This window comes from Salminus brasiliensis, chromosome 1, assembly GCF_030463535.1.
Source record: "Salminus brasiliensis chromosome 1, fSalBra1.hap2, whole genome shotgun sequence".
Taxonomy (NCBI): Eukaryota; Metazoa; Chordata; class Actinopteri; order Characiformes; family Bryconidae; genus Salminus; species Salminus brasiliensis.
The window spans coordinates 49,487,787-49,504,900 of NC_132878.1; the positions used below are offsets into that span (position 1 = coordinate 49,487,787).

Genomic DNA, 17,114 nt, shown 5'->3' on the forward strand with positions numbered 1-17,114 from the left:
TGTTAAGCAGTGCAGTTTTAACCAGTGCAGGTGGATTGTATCAATAAACCCAACAACAAAGATTTGGTAAAGACTTTATTGAGAATAAAAACAAAAAGGAAATGTAGGATCCGGTACCATGTGCAGCTAGATGCAGCAGATGAAATACATACATTCATACAACACATACAAATCACTGTTCATGTAATCTCAATGCAGCTTCTGCTAGATCTCATCAACTCTTCAGATCTTCAGGACTGACATCTGTTCCAGCATACAAAGCACTGAAATGAGAGACACATATGGACGTCCATACTGCAATGAACTAAATTAGTATTTAGTAAATTAGTAATTAGTCACTAGCATGACTGCCTATGAGCTATTTTCAAGTTACTATCAGACACCATGCACTTGTTAAAATAAAGGTTCAGAAAATCTTTTTTTCATTTAGATCAATATTTACGATTCTAGGAACAACCTTCTGTTTTATATATATATATATATATATAGAGAGAGAGAGAGAGAGAGAGAGAGAGAATAGAGAGACATTCTTCAAACTGTGATTAAAAAAACTTGGAGACTGTTGAATAGTGCTTCACATTTGCCATGACATTTTAGCTCAATAAATCACTATAACCCAATCATTCCTCAAATCACGGCATGTTGTTCAAAGATCAAAGCCATTATCATTGCAAGCATCTGCCTGCTTATGTAAGACTCTGCTCTGTTGTAACTTGGCAGCTAAACAGGTAGAACAAGATTATTTCCCTTATGATTTGTATCGTCGGTTTATCAGCTACAAGTCATGACAGGTTGTTGTTTGACAGTGTAGAAACTGCTGGTGCTGTCAGTGGCACACAAAGTGTCTCACAGCACTCTCTCGATTCAACTTTACATAACTAACACCTTCAGTATGAGAGAGCGAACACATTTATTTTTTTTTTTACTAAATATTGAGAATGCTTTATAATTTTTTAACATAAAGCAGTCCTGAACCAGCTATTCAAGCACAATTCAGCTGAAAGTGATGGGAGTGCTACCATGTATTCCTAACCAAGAGTAGATCTAAAAGCTTGTATCACAGTTATCAAAAGACTTTTGGGGAAATGCTCTGTGGACTGATGAGTTGAAATTGGAATTTGTAGTAAGACGAGGGCTCAAATAAGTCTGGTGTAAACGTAACATATTACTAAATGAACCCCACACAAAATGCTAAGACAGAACCTTAAACACCCATTTTGAAAGTCCTCCATTGTGGCTGGATTAAAGCAAGTCTGCAAAGATGAGTGGGCCAAATATTTCTCTGTAGTGATGTGTATGACTGATCTTCAGTTTTCGGGAAGCGTTTGGTTGTAGTTGTTGCTGCTATAGGTGGCAAAACTAGCTATACATTTTAGGGGGCAACAGAAACACAAATGGCAAATCACATTACTGAATACAGAGAAGCCCTTAAAAGATTTTGTAAGAGTCTAATTTCTCCAAAAATCTCCATGACCCAGACAGATCACCCCTAGCTATAGCTAAATATACCATAGCAAAAAGAATTGTGAAAGACAGTGTACACACAATTCATGTACCTATATGTAACTATAATCAGGCTATAAATATCAACAGGCTTGCAACAGCATCTTGATAGCATCACTAATCATTAATTGTTGTTCCCTGCGAAAAATACAGAATGAAAGATAACCTCAGCAAGTTCAAAGTGTCATCCACAAAAATGAGATAAAATCACAGCTCAGTCTACTCAAAGGCAAAGCCATGTCACCACCAACCAGAGGTGTCTTTACATCTAATAGAAAAAAAATAGTGTAATTTTATATTTGTGTGTATTTTTATCTGTGTTTAATGGACTTTAGGGTGCACAAGTGTTATATAGGTGTTTAAACTTTTTGTTTCAATAAATGCAATTTAAATGCAATCAATAAAAAAAATGACTGTTGTGTTTCCTCATGTTCTCCTTATCTTATATTACATTTTCTTAGAGGATCCAAATCAATTTACTGTGACAAATATGCAAGACACCAAGGGAATTCTAATTTCAATGATCTGTTAAGTCAGTATTAAAGTGTTAAAGTCAGTTAATAAGTCACATGATGGGAGAGGATCTAATAAAAACAGAGATCTGCAAAATAAACCCCCAAAAAAACAGAAGTAGAAACCACAGATCCGATACATGTTGCACCTTCATGCAACGCTGAAATATGTTGACCTTATCAGCTGTCTGAAAGTTGTGCACTGTGGTCACTTTGGTCAGTGTGCCGTCAGCTATGCATGATTGCTAGGACTTTCGGTATGACTTTTAAGTGCCAGTCATGTGTTTGCTGATGTTGCAAACTCACCTCTTCATAGTTTCACTCTCCTCCTACAACAGGGACTTCACTGTTCTTCAAGGGTGTCAAGTCTTTAAACAGGGCAAATAAGAACACCAAACAGTAAAAAATACAATTCATGTTAAATTTTAAAGGCTTTGTTGACAGACTGAAATAGAGTCGTTATAGGCTTACCTTCAAAATCAGCGAAGATGATGAGGTCATCATTTTTTAGATAATTCCGTCTGCGCAGGTCAAAGTGTTTGATAAAATTTCTCCATCCCATCGATTCACCTCTGTAGCACTGGCAGGCAGGGTTGTAGGTTCCAACCTTTGCTGGATTGTCCCAGTACAATTTGCCTTCAGAAGCTGAGGAAAGAAACATGGTTAATGAGCTTTTAACGGGATCCAACCCATTGTTCCACACTAGTTTTGCTCCAATAAGACTCACAATACATAGAGACAGAGAAAATATCTAGGGGTCACTAAGGACCAGTTTGGGAATAACTGCTATTAATGAATACTGTAGACAACACTGTAGCACCTTTCCAATACAAAATAATTTAAAAAGTGTAAGTTCATGGTATAGCATAAGCCTCTGCCCAAGAGTGATGAAACTAGCTCAAAAGGGCCTCAGATAAAAAAAAAGAGCCATACTTGTTTGAAGATCTGTGGTGAGACTTCGAGCAGAGGACATTCTTAGCTTGATGTCTGGATCCTGGTCCATTACTACTAAAGTGGCCTGGCGGTCCACGGCAGGCCACTGCATGACCATGTCATTCTCCCCGCTGGCCAGATGGAAGTAGAGGCCGGTGTAGTTGCCTGTGTAATCAGTGTAGTTTGCAAGAGGGAACACACGGATGCCAAAGGCATAACCTTCAGGGCTGTAGAAGCGTGGGCTGTCCAAGAAAGTGTCATGATCTGCGGTCGCCATGATCTGAGAGAAGTTTTGGATGCGCCAGACAGCAGAGGGGCAGCGTGTCTCAGCCAGGCTGATGTCATCTATGAAAATACCACCACTGGAATTAATAGGATCCCCCTTCACCCCCTGAAACGCGTAACGGAATTTCACCCCAACTTCCAGAGGTACGTGAGCAATCTTCCAGCCTTTGTCATCATCACCTAAAGAGAGATAACACACAGATGATCACCATCATTCATGTTTGGTTATATACTGTACATAGGCTGAGTTGCCACTTTAGACAGTGTGCTTAGCTTAGAACTTGAGTGTGAGCGAAGCAATTACTGACCAGCATGTTGCTTTTTCCTCATAGCAATCTGCCATGTAGACTGTTGCCAGTTTATGTGACATATCAACATTCACTTTTATTTGGCCATTGCACCAACCTTACACTATACATAGGTGTTCTTTATAGGTGTAGCCCACTACAGTAGCAACACCGACATAGTAGTGGCATGGTGATGTTATAACAGTGTGAATGACAAAGCAAAATGAAGAGGCGGTTATAAACACTACCATTCAAATGTTTGGGAAAAATATTTTGTTGCAGATAAATGTATAAACTGATTCTGGTGGTCTGATCCAGTCTGGTATTCTGATAAGAAAAAAAACATTTTAATAATAATGATGATGAATAATAAGGACATAATAATGTTTTAAATAGACTACTAGAATCTAGATGTTTCTAAATAAACAATTATACTATATTGTTTATCGCTTTTTATTTTATTTTTTTTTTATATTATGTAAAAATATATTTTATCTAGCCTGACACTGGTCAGAGTGCCCATGCTAACCCCTGTCCACTGTCAACAGCACCTGCCATTGACATGCACGAGTGTCAGAACTGGACCTTGGAGCAATGGAACAAGGTCACCTGGTCCAGTGAGCCGTTTTCTTTCCAGTTAACAACATGTGGTATATATGCACTGTTTACCAGCATGATGTCCTGGAATAACAAGTCCAAACAGGACTTGTGGGACTAACAGCATATTCTACTTTTTTTTTTTTAGGTCATAATATTTTGGCTTATTGGTATAATATTTAAATATACACTGTGTGAGATAGTAACACAAAGGATTTATGTGATTCCAAACTTTTGAATGATAGTGTAAGTACATGTGTGGTGGGTAAGATAAGTACCCCAAATGGTGTGCACTTTCTTTACTTTGCGCACTGTCCCTGTTCCGTCATCCATCTTGACCCAGATGGTTAGCCTGTCCTTCGAGCTGCCAGTCATTTTGTAAAAGAACTGAAGACACTGGAGCTTTCTTTTAGGGTAAAGTAGCCGGGACTCCAGCAGAGCAGATTCCTCTGCTACTCCAGCCGCAGTATCAAAGTGCATTGTGTATCCAGCATCTGAAAATCACAAGCTACAGAAATGTTAGCAAAACCAACAAGAACCAACAAGAAAGTCACTGGAAATTCATAAAGACAGCCAGCGGTGGATACCGACCCCTACACTGTCCAATAAGAGTGTGGTCTTCAGAGCCAGTGGTGCTCTTGGTGTGGACCCAGTCTTCATCATCGGTATGACTCTGGATCATGCCACATATATTGATGTACTCGAAAGTGCACTGGTCCAGTAAAGTTAGAGTTGAAGCTGAAAAAGGAAGTCATTATTCATTATTCCTCCTTCTGACCTTCTAAACCCTATTCAGTAAAAGCACTGATTTTTATATCCCCACATTCAAGACTTTTGGATGTTGTACCTTACAGCACCTATACACTGTAAGACATACAGCATGTGTAATGTTCAAAAGTCTCCAGGCACTCCCTCTAAAATAGTCTGTATTATTTCCAAAGCATTGGTAACAGCATGCCATGCTGTGGCCTGAGGTAACAGTGCCCAATTCCAATCGCAAACAAGAGGCATTAAGCTCCACAGCACTGGGTTGTGGAGCAGTGGAACTGCATTTTCTGTAGCAATGCTTTTCCACCAAACACCTCCTGGAATAATTCCCCAACATCAGCAGTAATTGCTAAATGCAATACAATCCTTAAAGCAATGTTCTAACATTTAGTTAATGCAGAAAAAGGGGTCAGACTCCCTATTACCCTTGATTTCATGGGGAAAGCATTAGATATGAGGGGGTCTGTAACCTGTTAAACATGTAGTGTGACTATATCTCCTGAATGCAATAACCATATTCATAAACAGGGCTTTCAGAAACTCTTACTGTTGAATATTACATGAAATGAAATGAGCAGCACTTACAGCAGTTATACATTTTATTCAGTCTCACAACGTCCTGTTCGCTGAAGTCCAGATACTGCCCGATGATGTTGTAGAACTCTGGGATGTTGGTGGTGATGGTGGGGATGTTAGGGTCTTTGTTGAAAGAGAACGGCCTGTAGTGCATGACTGACTCGTAGTCATACGGTGTGTTCATGTCGGTGACAAAGCTGTCATCGTATTTGTTGAAGTTGTGCTGCAGACCTGAAAAAAGGAGAGACAACGAGGTGATTTATTATTGACACCATACAGGTATTGTACAGTAGTGGCTCAGGGTGACCTGCAGTCATATACTTTAATACTTTTACTGTACTTTGATTGATTTCATTTAACCTAAGTGGTTAGGGTCAGTTTGTCTGTTAAATCCTAAACTCTGTGTGGGTATAGATTTTCTGTACTTAGTGTACATATTAAACACATGCATTATTAACATATTCAAGGCAGCAAGTAAATAATTCATAGTGTTTCTATGAATAATGGGACAGTTTTCCCATATTGCTTCAAACTCAGGCTGGCAGGTTGACTTGGCATAATCTGTGTCCACCAAACTGGCCAAATAAATAAATAAATTAAAAAACAATTTAAAAAATAAAAGAAATTGCTAATAAGCATAGGGTTCAAGGTGTTAAAGCCTATATCTTTACATTTTTTAACATTGTTAAAGTTTCAAAAATGTGCTGTTCAGTCTTCAGCCTATATCTTGTTGTCTGTATCTTGATTCCTCAAACTTTGAAATTACTGCCACAAGAGATTACTAATTTACATATCTCCACCTATTTCATCTACTACAGTTCAGCCCCACCCAACTCAATTATCTTATATCCGTCTTAAATGAGTAGTAACATACTGTCTGATTTTAAAAGTTACAAATATGTTGGAGAATGGAAAACCAACATTGTGAGTGGACCTATGTTCAATCAAGCCTGAAAAATCAGTGCATATGACTTTACCGTCAGTTACTTGATCCAGCCATATCGTTACATAGTCATCTCTGTCCTGACGTGACTGCATGTGGTAAAAGCCCAGTGCATGCAGTAGCTCGTGCTCAACGATAGCCTTGTGGTCACAGCGAGACCCCAAAGATAGCACTTGACCACTGGTTTGTTTCCCCACACTTGAAAAGCACCTAGACATAAATGGAAAGGTCCAGTTAGTAACATTTTAGCATGATATATCATAAATACAAAATATTCAGTACATGGTGTACTTCCATACAACACACAGTCTGTTGTGTAGTGTACTGTAGAGATAATATTAAGCTTAAGCTAGAGAAAACTTAAACACACACACCCGTCTCGCTTCTCAAACTTGATGAATGCCTTCTCCCCTTCGTAAGGCTTGAAGTCAACACAGGACTTCAGCCGATACATTTCAAAAGCTTGAAAGACAGTTCCTTTTGCATTCAGGTCTGGAGGAATCAAGCAGGGAATCATTCAGTCAAAGGAGTGCTGAGGTCTTATAAAATAACCACATACCAACAAGAGTATACATACATATCTGTATACTTTTAACTTACCAAGGCTGTCAGACAGAATGTAAGGGATTGGAAATGTCCATCTATAAGCCTCGTTGATAAGAGCATTTCGTCCAGGCTGTCAAGAGAGACATTCAATCAGTATAAATATATATATAAATGCAATACACACAATACTGTGTATTTCATTTATATTTATATCACATATATGGATAAACAGGATTTTAACAAAGAACATGATGAGGTAAATAAACCAAGATCTCAAGAGAAATGAAACAGTAAAATGGACATTAAAAATACTCTGTATACTCACAGGAAGAACAATATCACCTTCAATCAAGCGGGTTTTTGCTCCTGTTAACCAGAACACAGACAGGATTTCTCTTTTCATAAGCCTGTTTTAATAAATCTGCCCAACACATTGCAGTGTTACCACATATAAAACACACACACACACACACACACATATATATATATATATATATATATATATATATATATATATATATATATATATATATATACACTATTTTTTCCCACAAAAACCCTTACCCAGATTACTGAGAGGATTCTCATTTGGTTCATCTTCCACCTCTGCAAAATAAATTTAAAAATAAATATAAATATAAATATAAATAAATGAGAAGGAAAAAGCATGAATGTGACTCTTATTCTTGTCTTATTTGCATGTTAACATCTGACTTACCATGTACTCGAGATGATGCTGGAAGCTTAAATTAGAAATAGAGATAGGAAGTTGAAATAAATGTACTACATGTGCTAAATCCACATCAAAATGTAAAAAGTACATTCTGGTAACTTACTGCATATGAGGCTGTCCCAGCAGCCAGCCCAGTAATGAAAAGAAGCCTCAACAAATGCATACTGAGTGTGATGCAGTAGATATTTTGCGTAGGCTTAAATGGCACAGAGAAAGAACTTTGTGCCGCATTTATATAAGTTATGGCCCTAGCAGTACCGCAAGTCCTTGAAGTAACACACAGCTAAAGGTTGTATCATTTTATAACCCCAGGTACACGTGTTTTAACACCACCATTCACATCTTCATGTGCAGTCCAAGGGCCCTAGAGGGAACTGTTCTAGCTGTCACCTTTTTATGATTTACATACCTGATATGCCCATCTGGCTTGGTTTGACAGAATGTATGAAACAACTGAAATTCCCCCTGAGGAACAATAAAGCTCCTTATCTTAACATTAGCTATCATATATACTAAGTGGAATACCTATTAAATACATAGGAGATTTTCAACAGAGTTTGTTCAATGCATGGCTCCTAAGCTGTTATATTGCCAATAGCACTCAAAATTGGTCTCATCAGACTATGAAACTGTCCTCTTATTTTCCGTCCGAGTGTGGTCAGCTGCAAATGTTAGTCAAGTGTCTTGGTGGTTATTTCTTACCATGTGATCCAATTTCCTCTTAGCTGAGGATGACGGTTTGGGTCTTCTTCCAGACCTCGGTGAAGTGTGGCTACACCTCCCAATAACAAGCAGACTCTTTAGGACTCATGAAGACTCAAAGTAGCATATACTCAACATCCTGGATGTGTCACAGGACAGTTGGTGAATGTTTGTGTGTGTGTGTGTGTGTGTATATATATATATATATATATATATATATATATATATATATATATATATATATATATATATATATATATATATATATATATGCGACCTCATGTGACCTAACCAGAGTGCTTGAATAGGGCTTGAGAAAACCGGCCCTATTTGAAACCATTGGCTTCAACACATTTAACGATTCAGATGCTTTAAAAAAACGTAATGTTACATATAATCAGTTTTGAGGACATTTCTATAACCAGAAGATGAATTACAAGTTATGAAATGGTTGTTGTGACCTACATGTTAACCCGAAATTATTTACAGAAGAAGTCATGTGACCTCTATATTGCAATATGAAAACCACTAATGAGCTGCTCAGTTAATTGAAGTGATTCAATGAATCTGAATCAGTATTCAAAACTGATTTTAAGTGAGCCTGGGCTCTTAAATGCCTCTATAAGACCTGACTTGTGTGAATGAGATCTGCACTGAGCTTCTTGGACTTCTTCCGTTTTACTGAGTGTTAGACAGTTCAAGTTATGTGGGCACAGAGAACTTTTTTTCTTTATGTTTTATTTCCTTTTTTTTTATTCATACGTACATATTTTATAAGCGTATATTTTAGCTATATTTTAATATGAGCGTTTCTACCTGTTTCTACCTGTCCAATACTGTCCTTGGTACAGGCTGTGCTGGGAGACTGTACCGTGTGGGGAGCTGTTTCACGGTCTCGGTGTGTTTACCTTGGCAGACAGCTCACCGGAACTATGGCAGGGCGGCTAACCGCCTGCTAATGTAATGGAAGTGGAGTAATGGAAGTGGCTGGGCAGGAAAGAGTTTCACTCTGACTGTAGCCCCAGTCTATGTCTGCTCTTGCTTTTGGTAGACCTGTACAGGTACCACTGGTCAAGAAGATATATGAGTGGTCGCTCTCGGCATCAGGTAAGGGTTTTCCGACTTTCTGACCGGCGGTGTGGAGCTAGCGTGGCTAGCTAGTTCACTAAACGCCTGAAGTTATTTTACACACGCGGCGCTTATTTGAGAGGGGAGCACCAGTTCAGTTTTATCGTCCTGCTTTCTTTTCGTCCTGGACGTGTTTAAATATGGTAGGTTAATGAAAAAAAAGGACTGCTTCACAAAACCCACGCGGTCACGCTAGCTAACTAGATATCTAACTTTTATATAAACACCTATAGCTAATGTCAGGAGCTAGAAACATCCTGGGTTGGCGATGGAATCTGGCTCCACTGGTTTAGACTAGCTACTAGCTAGCTAACTTTAGCCGACTTAACACGAACTGACATTTAGTCACACTTAAAGACAAATAGGATACTTTTAATAGTGTTAGCTGCTTGATAGCGAGCTAGCTAGTAAGAAGTAAAGGGAGATCACGCTAGCTGTGTTGTGAGTTATGGTCGGGCAGTGGCAGTGTTGGTGTGAGTGCTAGCTAGCGTTAACTGACTGCTGTGGGTAAAGGTAAACAGGCTGAGTTAGCTGACTCGGTTAACCACATCCAGATCACTTGACACTCGTTAGCTTTGATGATTTGGCTGTTTTCCTATAGAGAGCCACTGACACTGTGTCCGTGTGTCGCTCTGTCGCTCTGTCTGCCAGGGTTGAAGTACAAGTGGAGCCGCCGGAGGTCTGCCGTTATGGGGAATTCAAGCTGTCACAACGATTTGGGAATACCTGCCGGGAAAGGGCCGCACCAAGTGGGATGTGCGGACTTAATGGTGGGCCACACCGCACAGGCAAGTGAACAGTGTTTCTGCTGCATGAGTTTTTTTTTTTTTTTCAGTCCTTTAGTTGTGTCCAGCCAAGGGCATACGACTCATTCAAAGTGTGTATCTTCAAAGGACTATTGTATTAAAACAATAAGAGCACGGGGGCGGTATTTCACAAAGCAGGATTTCTCAGTTCAGCCAGATAAAATGGGACGAAAGTCAAGCCTGTTCAATGGCAGAGCCAAGGGGGGTATTCCAGTTGAACTAGCTGTATTCCACTGGGAAATTTTCCCTTTGTGAAATACCGCCCTGCTTTCTCTGTAGGAGTGTGAAAGATCAGCTAGGATTTCTCGGTTATGAATATTTGAGTGGACATTTGTGTAGTGATTGCTTGCTCACCCCACCCATCATCAGTCAGCTGTTTTTTCCTAACCAGAAATCCACTGATTTTGCAGGGAACGTTCTTCAGGTTGTACTATCCGTGCCAAACCTCAGAGGGTTGTGAGAAGCCAGACTGGGTTCCGTGCAGAGAATACTTCAATGGCCTTGCGGACTTCATGAAAATTAGCAGAGCGCTGAGTGAACGAATTTTCAACTATCTCTTTGGTAAACGTTCTCTTTGGACATTGATGACTATTTTTACATGTACATAATAGTCAGACTAAGGTCTTAATCATGGTGTTTAAAGTCTTGTCTACAGGCACACAACGCTGCTGTCTGTACTGTACTGGGCCTGTGTTTTTGTCAGGGCTAAGCTTAGCCCATGGTATACTAAGCTTGGTGTTCGATTTGGGATTGGTGTGCATGTAAACATGGTTGTTTATAGACTGTTTTTAGACTTCATGAAAATAGGATTCAGTTCACAGTGTGACTTTAAATGTTTTTCTCCACTTTAAAAAAAAAAAAGGATCTTACAAAATCCCAGCAGCGTGGAACGCACCTTTTAAACCAGATGGAAAATACCCCGTAATTGTCTTTTCCCATGGGCTGGGAGCTTTCAGGTACATTTCATTCAAAATATCACAGTTTAAAGACTTCTGAACTTTCACGCGACCTGCAGTTCCCCATGGAGTGTGTCTGTGTTGTATTTAACAGGACATTGTATTCAGCCATATGTGCGGAGCTGGCCTCACAGGGCTTTGTTGTTGCTGCGGTGGAACACAGGTTTGTCCTTTTTAACTAGGATTTGGACACAAAGTCCATCTTACCGGACACATGTATGGCTGAGGCATGGGGTTAAGAGGTGATTGCTTACTGTAAATGGCCAACAATAGAAGAGGATACCTGATAGACAAATTGTCCTATGTTAGTGAGATGCTGTTTTCGTCATAGTAAGTGTGTGAGGAGTGTGTAGACAATGGTACAAACCAGGTCATCACATTCTTATCAGTATGCTTTGGTACACGCATCTGAAAAGCAGCGGTAGAGGTAGTATTGGTCTGTGGACATGAAAGTGGCAGACTTATTTCTCTACCCGTCTCGTACTTTTCCACATTTTGGGAATCAATCAGGCCTGTCCCAATTTTTACATAGTCCCCTGATCATGATTATTTTGACAGTTGTTAACAGTTAGACTTAGGGTATTATCTATGATAATGAAAAGGTTCTGACTTTTCACTTGGCATGTTTACAGGGCAAAGATTAACGATTCTTTCGATTATTCTAACGATTCAAGATTAATCAGCTTGGTTAATTTTACCTAAGCACAGTCCATCTGATCAATATAACATAAATAAACATCATTAGCCCATATCACTTAAATTGCTAAAACTGCTTAGTGTTTTCACACTGCCACACACTGACAGCCTGGACAAAAAAAAAATCATTTTAGTCCTTTCCCAAATAATTACTGTGTTTGAGTTTCACAGCTTACATTCTTAGAAAAAGTCTGTTTGTGTATGAAACTAAAATGTGATTACACTTTGATTGTATTCTAGAAGGCAGTCATGGAAATATAGCTCCCCCCTCCCTTTTTTTCTTCATTTTCTTCCCCTCCAGGGATGAATCGGCGTCTGCAACATTCTACTACAAGGAGCGGAGTGAGGCAGAACCAAAACCACATGAAAAGCGTGAAAACTTCCGGCCTGTCTCTGACAATTTAGAAGAGCAGTGGATGTACTACAGGCCACTGAAACAAGGAGAGCCTGAATTCCCTCTAAGAAACAAGCAAGTGAGAGACTCACTATTGTCATTGAGAAAATATTAATATGCTATGTACCAGAGTATGCTCAATTATACGTGTAGGCATTTTCAACGTTTTCTTTTTGTTTTCCTTTTTAAGGTGAAACAAAGAGCAGATGAATGCATCAGAGCTTTGGATCTTCTCTTTGACATCAATGCAGGAAAGTCTATAGAAAATGTTCTGGAGTCAGAGTTTGATTTCACAACGCTGGAGGTGAGTAGCAATAGTAATGTTATTGGCCACAAATATTACGCTCTTAACGGTGCTTTAAATAATTATTTGGAAGAACCATATCTTGGTCAAGTTAAAGGTTCTTTACACCCACACATTTCCATTGTGAAGCATGAAGCATCTTTATTTTTAAACATGTAGAATTATTTGTAAAATTACTTTGTTGGTAACCCAGTCTCTAATTACATTTTATGATGTCCCTGAAAACATTTGGTTACTATCCCAGGTACAGAATTAACAAAATGAGCATTACCATTCAACTATGACACTCCATATTAAGTAAATACTGCATGATTAAGTGGAAAACAGTTCATTAAATGTTAAGTTACCCCAGATCTCTAAAACTACAAAAATATAATCAGTTAAGAGGAGCCTATCAATTATATGAAATAAATATGGATTTTAATCTTTTTGTTCTGATGAGAAATTACTATAATTCGGAAATAAAAAGCAAACATCATACTGGATCCATGTCATCTTATAAAACTGCTTTTTCATAAAGCCTACCAACAAATCTCTCCAATCTTAATCTCAGGAGTTGTAGACTTGTCATTTGACAGAAAGGTCATTTGAGAGTGGGAAAATATCTGTATGATTAAACAGAAGTTGGTGAGTAGTTGGAGATCGTTCTGCTGGAAAAAAAAACATTACTGTTTTTAGCACACCGTCTCAGAAGAAGCAGACTCTGTGTTGGAGAAACAAATGCAAATCTGGATGTGGTCAGTTCAGTTCTTCTAGCAAGGAATAAACAACAAAAACAAAGGATTTGTTGGAAGTGGTTAGGACAACTTGTGAAAAAAGAATTGTATCTCTTTGGTAGTCTATCAGAATTTCAGCATTTATTACTAAGATGTACTCCTAGATGTGTTAATATAGCACATGGCACCTTTTGTTTGAAAGAAAGAAATGGGGGGGGAAGAGACAATGATGTCAATGACCTCCACAATCAACAAGATTTTGAGAGCACAGATTTTAATGACGTATTTCTCTGTAAATTAGCAAGCAGGTGGAAATCTGTCTAGTGTTTCCATTCCAATAGAAACGTCAGTACAGTCACGAACACCATTTCTAACCAAACCAATGATGTTTGAAACCATTAATTATATATTTTTTAGTATTATTGTAAACCAAAATGATTTTGATAATCAATTGTTTTTTTACATTGTGTTAATATTTCATGATGAATGGCGCAATAGAAATGGTCCATTTGGCATTTTGGAAATCATGTTCTGTGCAGTTAACAGAAATAATGGAAGGAAAAGTTTACTTGTGCACTTTGCCACTGGCTTTTTTTATATTCATGTGTTCTTTCACAGAATGGTATGGACCTGTGTAGAATAGCGATTATGGGTCATTCTTTTGGTGGAGCCACAGTGATTGAGTGTTTGTGCAAGGAAGTCAAATTCAAGTAAGTGTCAAATGTTAACTATCTTTCGCATATACTATAATTACTGCATCACAAATTGTGGGCACACAATTCTAAGGAATTGCTTGCCTTATATGAATGGTTTGGTGAATTCAGTTTATGCTTTAATTTAGGGAGTGAGCTACAAGGCTAACCTTACTAACAAACACGAGGCTGTGCCTTACTATCATTTTATCACCAGAATGGGTGTTTTTGGCATGACCCAAAGCAAAGTGCCTAAAACTTCCTTTTTCATGAAAATCTGAATGCTTTCGAGTGGTTTTGCTTTTATAAAACGACGGTTAACATAAAATATGATAAAATACACCAGCACATCGCAGCTGTGTGTGTATTTCTCGTAGTAATGTTTTGACAGACATATTTCTGCTTGCCTGATGGAATCTGATCACAGAAAACACCTTCTGTTTACAACAGTTTTTTAAAATGTGAAGGAAGTCTATCTTTGACTACCTCCGGCGATGATCAGATCGTAATCTGATCACAAGGCATCTTGAGGGATCTTTACACATGGCTTTTCATGCAGTCGAGTAAAATCCAATCAACAAGATATAAAGACAGTATAAAGATGAGCAATAAAACAAACAATCCTACTCTGTGCAGCATTGAGTGTTGGGTACAGCCATTTTAGGTAATAGGCATGTCAAATTATGACTTTCAGTGCATACGTTTGAAAACTTTCTGTTTATAAATAAATGTTAATGTATTAGTGAACTTGGTGTATATATTTATAGAAGACAATTGTGAATGCTATATATATATATATATATATATATATATATATATATAAATGTGTGTGTGTGTGTGTGTGCACCTGTGTGTAATGTTTACCTATAAATGGACTACTTCAAGCGTTCAGCTACACTGTGAAGTTGGATTCTAGATCATAATCAAAGTTGCACTGTTGCACCAAACCACATCATGCACAAGAAAGACCTGGATGTGGTGTGAGTTGAGATTGTAGGGGCATGTGTTTACAGAAATTATTTGGATGACTGTTGGCTACATTAGTCTTGCAGCTCCAACACAAGTTTACCACTATAATAAGACCCTTCCCCAGAACAGTCATCTAAAGGTTGCAGGTATTCTATTTTAAAAAGGCTTCATCATTCAAATTTGTTTCACACTTCAGGTGTGGCATTGCATTGGATACTTGGATGTTTCCCCTTGATGAGGAGATATTTCCAAGTGTGAAACAGCCCATTTTTTTCATAAACTCCGAGAAGTTTCAGTGGGCTGGGAATATCATCCGTATGAAGAAGCTGGACTCTGCAATCATTCCAAGGAAAATGATCACCATTAAGTCAGTGCTCTGTAAAATACTAAATAGCTCACTGTGTTAATGTAAATCTCGTTAGAAGAAAATGCATAAAGTAATATACTGTACATACTGTGTTTTCATTCAAATCATTGTTTTTGGGCAGGGGGACAGTCCATCAGAGCTTCCCCGATTTCACCTTCCTAACTGGTAACTGGATTGGGAGACTCCTTAAACTGAAAGGAGATATTGATCCTCACATAGCAATGGACCTTTGCAACCAAGCATCACTGGCATTCCTTCAGCGTCACTTGTGTAGGTCTTTCTAAAATTTGCTTTCATTGATTCAGTGATAAGTTAGAAATATTTGTAGATTGTAGAATTTCTAATAAATGCATGAGATGTTCCCAAACAAATAGGCTTACCAAACCCTAAAAGTGCCTAAAGTTTGCAGTTTTGATGTGCATGTTACACAGCTAGAAGTGGTCAACCATCCTTGAAGCCTTAAAATGTTTATTTATTTATTTGTTTTTTATTATAAATTTCATCAATCACACATAAGCAGGTCTACCTGACTTTACCTACATTTGGCTTGAGAAGTGTGTTCAATAAGTGAGATGCCATGCATCAAATAAAGACAAATTGGCACTAAAGTAATTTGTGTAAGGAGCGTAAATAAATCTTCCTCCCATAGTGAATACTTTCTGACAAACCAGATCTTTTTTTTTCCCCCCACAGCTCTAGATAGAGATTTCAATCAATGGGATCATCTAATTGAGGGGAAAGATGACAACCTGATTCCAGGCACCAATATCACTATACCACAATCATCAATGTAATAATCCACTAGTAGAAAATGAGCGTAGTGCCTTATTTTGTGAATTTTGTTGCCAACTAAAATAAGTTAAATGCACCAAGATGAAATACAGCATGGAGGCACTAGGATGGTATCTTTACTACATAGTATTGGAATTCAAAATAATTTATTTAGAATGCTGCTGTGGATGATTAATTTCTAGGATTGGACATACATGTCAAATCTAACAAATGATGATAAGAAAGAAATCAAAAGAATTTTTTCAAAATTCAGATTTTTTTTACTATAGCTAATTAAGGAAATGGTGATCTGAATGACTGAAGTTTAGCTTCATTATTCATGTCCCTCAATCCGTATACTTTAATAATCAGTTAATACATTACCGTCCCACTGAATCATGTGCCTCCTTTATACAGCTACATTTAGCAGTACTACCTTTTTATATTGAGAAGCAGGTGTTTTTTTCCAACTATTTAAATACAAGAAACGCACTGAGCGATCACTGCAAAATGAGGGGATATCACCACTTTGGAGGACACAATGTGCACTAGTTAATAATTACCTTAGTACCAAACAGTTGATCATTAGTCAGTTTTGTACAATAAGCACAACATACTGTGCTTCAGAAAATAAGCCTGTACATTTGTTGGAAACAAGTTTAGGTATGCATCAGATTTATTAGCTGATGCATCATGACCTCTAAAGGTTATTTTTAATGATTTGTAATACTGTCAGTAAAACTCAGTTTATACACTACAACATGCCTTACTTTCAGAATGAATTGTGTCAACTGTATATTAAATGTATGTTGCAATAAAAAAGAAAAAAAACCACCCGCTTGTGCTCATTTTTTAAAATGCTAGGAAAATTCACATCATACATTAGAGCACATTGTTGCCATTCACAGAGGCAGTAGAAATGAGTAGCTT

The 17,114-nt window shown here is 38.0% G+C and overlaps 2 protein-coding genes across 2 annotated transcripts; one reads left to right on the forward strand and one right to left on the reverse strand.

Moving 5' to 3' along the window:
- Positions 1–2,333: 2,333 nt before the first annotated feature.
- LOC140576131 (meprin A subunit alpha-like) lies at positions 2,334–7,846 on the reverse strand. The gene is made up of 13 exons (XM_072695984.1): positions 7,787–7,846; positions 7,669–7,693; positions 7,515–7,556; positions 7,276–7,316; positions 7,005–7,080; positions 6,779–6,896; positions 6,439–6,614; positions 5,471–5,692; positions 4,709–4,855; positions 4,396–4,611; positions 2,949–3,413; positions 2,487–2,660; positions 2,334–2,383 (listed from the first exon to the last, which is right to left on the reverse strand). The coding sequence occupies exons 1-13, from the start codon at positions 7,844–7,846 to the stop codon at positions 2,334–2,336; spliced, it is 1,812 nt and encodes a 603-aa protein (XP_072552085.1).
- Positions 7,847–9,315: 1,469 nt separating this feature from the next.
- On the forward strand, positions 9,316–17,000 carry pla2g7 (phospholipase A2, group VII (platelet-activating factor acetylhydrolase, plasma)). The gene is made up of 11 exons (XM_072681092.1): positions 9,316–9,492; positions 10,165–10,301; positions 10,730–10,880; positions 11,182–11,275; positions 11,370–11,438; positions 12,273–12,444; positions 12,556–12,669; positions 14,004–14,095; positions 15,243–15,413; positions 15,535–15,683; positions 16,107–17,000. The coding sequence occupies exons 1-11, from the start codon at positions 9,414–9,416 to the stop codon at positions 16,205–16,207; spliced, it is 1,329 nt and encodes a 442-aa protein (XP_072537193.1). The 5' UTR covers positions 9,316–9,413; the 3' UTR covers positions 16,208–17,000.
- Positions 17,001–17,114: the final 114 nt, after the last annotated feature.

Coding starts and splice junctions, on each gene's coding strand:
- LOC140576131 (XM_072695984.1), bottom strand. CDS start 7,846: ATGCATTTGTTGAGGCTTCTTTTCATTACTGGGCTGGCTGCTGGGACA. Junction 7,557..7,668: donor AGCATCATCTCGAGTACATG/GTAAGTCAGATG, acceptor TTTATTTTGCAG/AGGTGGAAGATGAACCAAAT. Junction 7,081..7,275: donor AAGGTGATATTGTTCTTCCT/GTGAGTATACAG, acceptor CTCTCTTGACAG/CCTGGACGAAATGCTCTTAT.
- pla2g7 (XM_072681092.1), top strand. CDS start 9,414: ATGTCTGCTCTTGCTTTTGGTAGACCTGTACAGGTACCACTGGTCAAG. Junction 11,276..11,369: donor CATGGGCTGGGAGCTTTCAG/GTACATTTCATT, acceptor TGTATTTAACAG/GACATTGTATTCAGCCATAT. Junction 11,439..12,272: donor GTTGCTGCGGTGGAACACAG/GTTTGTCCTTTT, acceptor CTTCCCCTCCAG/GGATGAATCGGCGTCTGCAA.